Source organism: Branchiostoma floridae, unplaced genomic scaffold (genome assembly GCF_000003815.2).
Source record: "Branchiostoma floridae strain S238N-H82 unplaced genomic scaffold, Bfl_VNyyK Sc7u5tJ_1465, whole genome shotgun sequence".
Taxonomy (NCBI): domain Eukaryota; kingdom Metazoa; phylum Chordata; class Leptocardii; order Amphioxiformes; family Branchiostomatidae; genus Branchiostoma; species Branchiostoma floridae.
The window spans coordinates 26,700-30,197 of NW_023365724.1; the positions used below are offsets into that span (position 1 = coordinate 26,700).

Genomic DNA, 3,498 nt, shown 5'->3' on the forward strand with positions numbered 1-3,498 from the left:
TTTTTGCTTCACTACTGAGTTTATACCGCAAACGTTTGCGCATCGAATTGTTTCGAGCATAAGCTGAATTTGAATTAGTTGATAAGGGCCATGTAGATTTGGAACTTGTAATTAGAGCTATCAGTAACAAACGAATAGCTTGAATTACATTGCTGACGAATGCTCAACAAGGGCATGGCATTGCTGAAAATACAACCGATGATTAGCCATGACAAGTACAATCAAGCTAAATATGAACTGTAAAGGGTGCATCCCTTTAGCTCTATACATTGCACCATTTGTATTGTAACCAGTAGTTTTACGTCTTCAGTTGTATAGTTTTCCCTTTGTCCTTGCCAATCAATACACCTAATTGCAATGGACTAAGAGTGCGTAATTTGCGTATGTATGTGTGAGTGTGATTGCATGCTTATTATATTTGCATACTTATATTTAAAATTTATCCCAGCTACTGGCAGGTCGACCGAGCAAACCTACTGGCATGCCCCAGCCACAGGGAGGACGATCGCCCCCAAGTACTGAAAGGGCGATCGCCCCGAGCTACCGTCAGGGCGATCGCCCCTAACTACTAGCAGGGCGATCGCCCCCAACTATCAGCAGGGTGATCGCCCCCAAGTACTGACAGGGCGATCGCCCCCAACTACAGGCAGGGCGACCACCCAAAGCTACCAACAGGGCGATCGCCCCGGACTACAGGCAGGGCGATCGCCCCCAAGTATCCTTCACTTTTGTGAAATCAAGACGACACGACTAGACAATTCAGACTTTGTACGGGGCAATCGCCCCCACAAGTCACTATTCCCAGGACTTGAGTGTCTTGAAAAGTTGCATTCTAATCCAATATGGCTTGATTTTCAAAAAATTTCGCACTGCCTTTTCTAATTATCCAGTCGAAAAAAAAGGAATAATTTCTTATTGCCTTATTCAAACTAACATCTAGAAGGTAAGAGAGTATGTGTAACACACCACCTTTGTGAGTACAAGGTGCTAGCTTAACATTAGAGAGAGAGAGAGAGAAAGAGTGAGGGAGAGAGAGGGAGGGGCATGAAACAATGTATCACGAGAAACATGTTTTTTTGTAAAGTCATCGACAGAATTAATTGTTTTGTATTCTCTCAAAAACAGGCAAGCTGAAGTTGCTGAGGATGACCTGGTCAGGACGTCCTTCCATAATGCAGAACTGCAGATGCTGCTAACTGATGAGAAGCTGTGAGTCTTTCAGTGTCTTCATCATTTGGTTCTGTTTCTACTGTTGAAGTGCTTAGGCCAGGAACTGGCCCCTTGCTCTTCTTTATCCAGTGTTGATAAGATAGACCTTCTCATGGTTGGACAGGTTTTCTAAAAAAATTACTTCCCCAAAGTAATTTTTCACTTCCCCAAAAAATTCAAAATGTCACTTTTATTATATGCGTTTTTACTTCTTGCAATGGAATTCTTATTATTGCCTAATTATTTTTCTATGTTGACCATTGCTTGATAAAGTAGAGTAGATTCATCTCTCAAGCTACAGGCATCTTGCACATTGCAGTTGTCCCTCAGAGAAACATCTGGAGCCGCATAGTTTGAGTTTTCAACTTTACTCACACTGAACCTGAAACCTCAGACCATTTCCAAATAATATCCAATTGCTTCAGTAATTGCTATTTGACGTAGTCAGGCTGACTTCAGACTTGCCGTTTTTCTCATTAGAAAAAAATAGACCACATGTACCTTTTCAGCATATGTATTGACTCCTAGGTACTCATAAAATAGTTCTTGTCATCCATGTCATCAATGTTTTTCCATCTATTGGATGCAGAAAATTTCCTTGTCCTTGGTGCTGAATGAGAATCTGCTGCATGTGTATGTTTGCAAATCACGTACATGTGTGTGCACGTGCCCAAGACTAGTGCATTTATGTATGTCTGTACGTGTATGTCATAATGTGTATATATGTAAGTATAACATGTATGTATGTTATATATACCTATGATAAATTTGTGTGTGTCTGTGTTAGCCAGAGACCGGGGGGTGGAGTGGGTGGCTGTCATTTTCCACCTTCCTTTGAAAGCAAATACAGTCAAATCTGTACCAGCGGCCACCTTTGCATGGTGACCACCTGGCCATTGCAGTCAATTTTTGTCTGTCCCTTGAATTTTTCCCATTGACCTAAGCTTTAAGAAATAGTCCAGCGCAGCCACCTGTCCAACGCGGCCACGGCCAGACAATTTCCGGTCCCGTAGATACAGAAACATTGCATATTTCGACCAAACGGCGTTTGTATGTCACCCTGTCCGTATGCTCCAAGTTTAAAATCGTAGTTTGCGAAGATTTCAAGTTCCTGACAGGGTTATTTTGATGGTAGGGGAACATACCTTGAACGTTACAGCACAAGTCTTTGCGAATTGACCAACATTCCGCAGATCAATTATATCAATCACTTTTGGTAGATTGTACTTTGTCAGGGTCAGTTGAACTTTGTTTGAGACAATTTAGACAATGTTACTTTGCGAGAAAGATTAGTGGGTACTGAAATCGTAACTTACTGCTTGTAACTTATTACTTGGCAATTGGTCAGCATTTTCTCTATAGTGGCCACCTGTCTATAGTGGCCACATTTCTCTTGTCTCTTGAGTGGCCGCTATAGACAGGTTTGACTGTAGACTAATCCTTCCTAATTTACAGGGTGGCTGCAGAGCTTCTAGAGCTGGCTCAAGAGTAAGTTAACAGATCACTTTAATTTTTAATTGCCTAGTTATAAAGATCCAATACTACAATCAAGTACTTCACTGATATTGTCAAACTAATATCTAGAGGAAGGTGAGATAGTATAACACGTCACCTTTGTAAGCATAAGGTGCTAGCTTATATATATATATATATATAGAGAGAGAGAGAGCATCAAACATAGTTCATAAGAAAATTGTGTTTGTAAAGTCATTGACAGAACTGATTGTTTTGTATTCTCTCCCCAAACAGGCAAGCTGAAGCTGCTGAGGATGACCTGGTCAGGACGTCCTTCCATAATGCAGAACTGCAGATGCTGCTAACTGATGAGAAGCTGTGAGTCTTTCAGTGTCTTCATCATTTGGTTCTGTTTCTACTGTTGAAGTGCTTAGGCCAGGAACTGGCCCCTTGCTCCTCTTCATCCAGTGTTGATAAGATAGACCTTCTCAGGGTTGGACAGGTTTTCTAAAAAAATTACTTGCCCAAACCAATTGTTCACTTCTCCAAAATTCAAAATGTCACTTTTATTATAAATTATATGCATCTTTACTCACAGCAATGGAATTCTTTTTTTTTATTGCCTTTATTTTTCTATGTTGACCATTGCTTAATGTCATGACTAAAATGTAACTAGAAAGGCCGACATTTGCTTAGGAGCAAATACAGCATATTTCAGCCATAGCTTTTCCCATACAACATTTAACTGTCTCAAATAACCCCTGCTCGAAAATGGAACATTTAGGGGCACACCCCAGTTTCTCGCCCCCATTGAAACGTATAGTTAAGAGACTA

General features: G+C 40.8%; 1 protein-coding gene across 1 annotated transcript in view; it reads left to right on the plus strand.

Annotated features, from left to right (window-relative positions):
* Nucleotides 1–953: 953 nt before the first annotated feature.
* LOC118407792 (oral-facial-digital syndrome 1 protein homolog) overlaps nucleotides 954–3,498 on the plus strand; it is a 91,139-nt gene continuing 88,594 nt past the window's right edge. Inside the window, exons 1-4 of the mRNA XM_035808325.1 lie at nucleotides 954–973; nucleotides 1,126–1,209; nucleotides 2,665–2,697; nucleotides 2,959–3,042. Coding sequence (XP_035664218.1) covers nucleotides 954–973; nucleotides 1,126–1,209; nucleotides 2,665–2,697; nucleotides 2,959–3,042 — 221 coding nt within the window. The remainder of the gene's footprint in view (nucleotides 974–1,125; nucleotides 1,210–2,664; nucleotides 2,698–2,958; nucleotides 3,043–3,498) is intronic.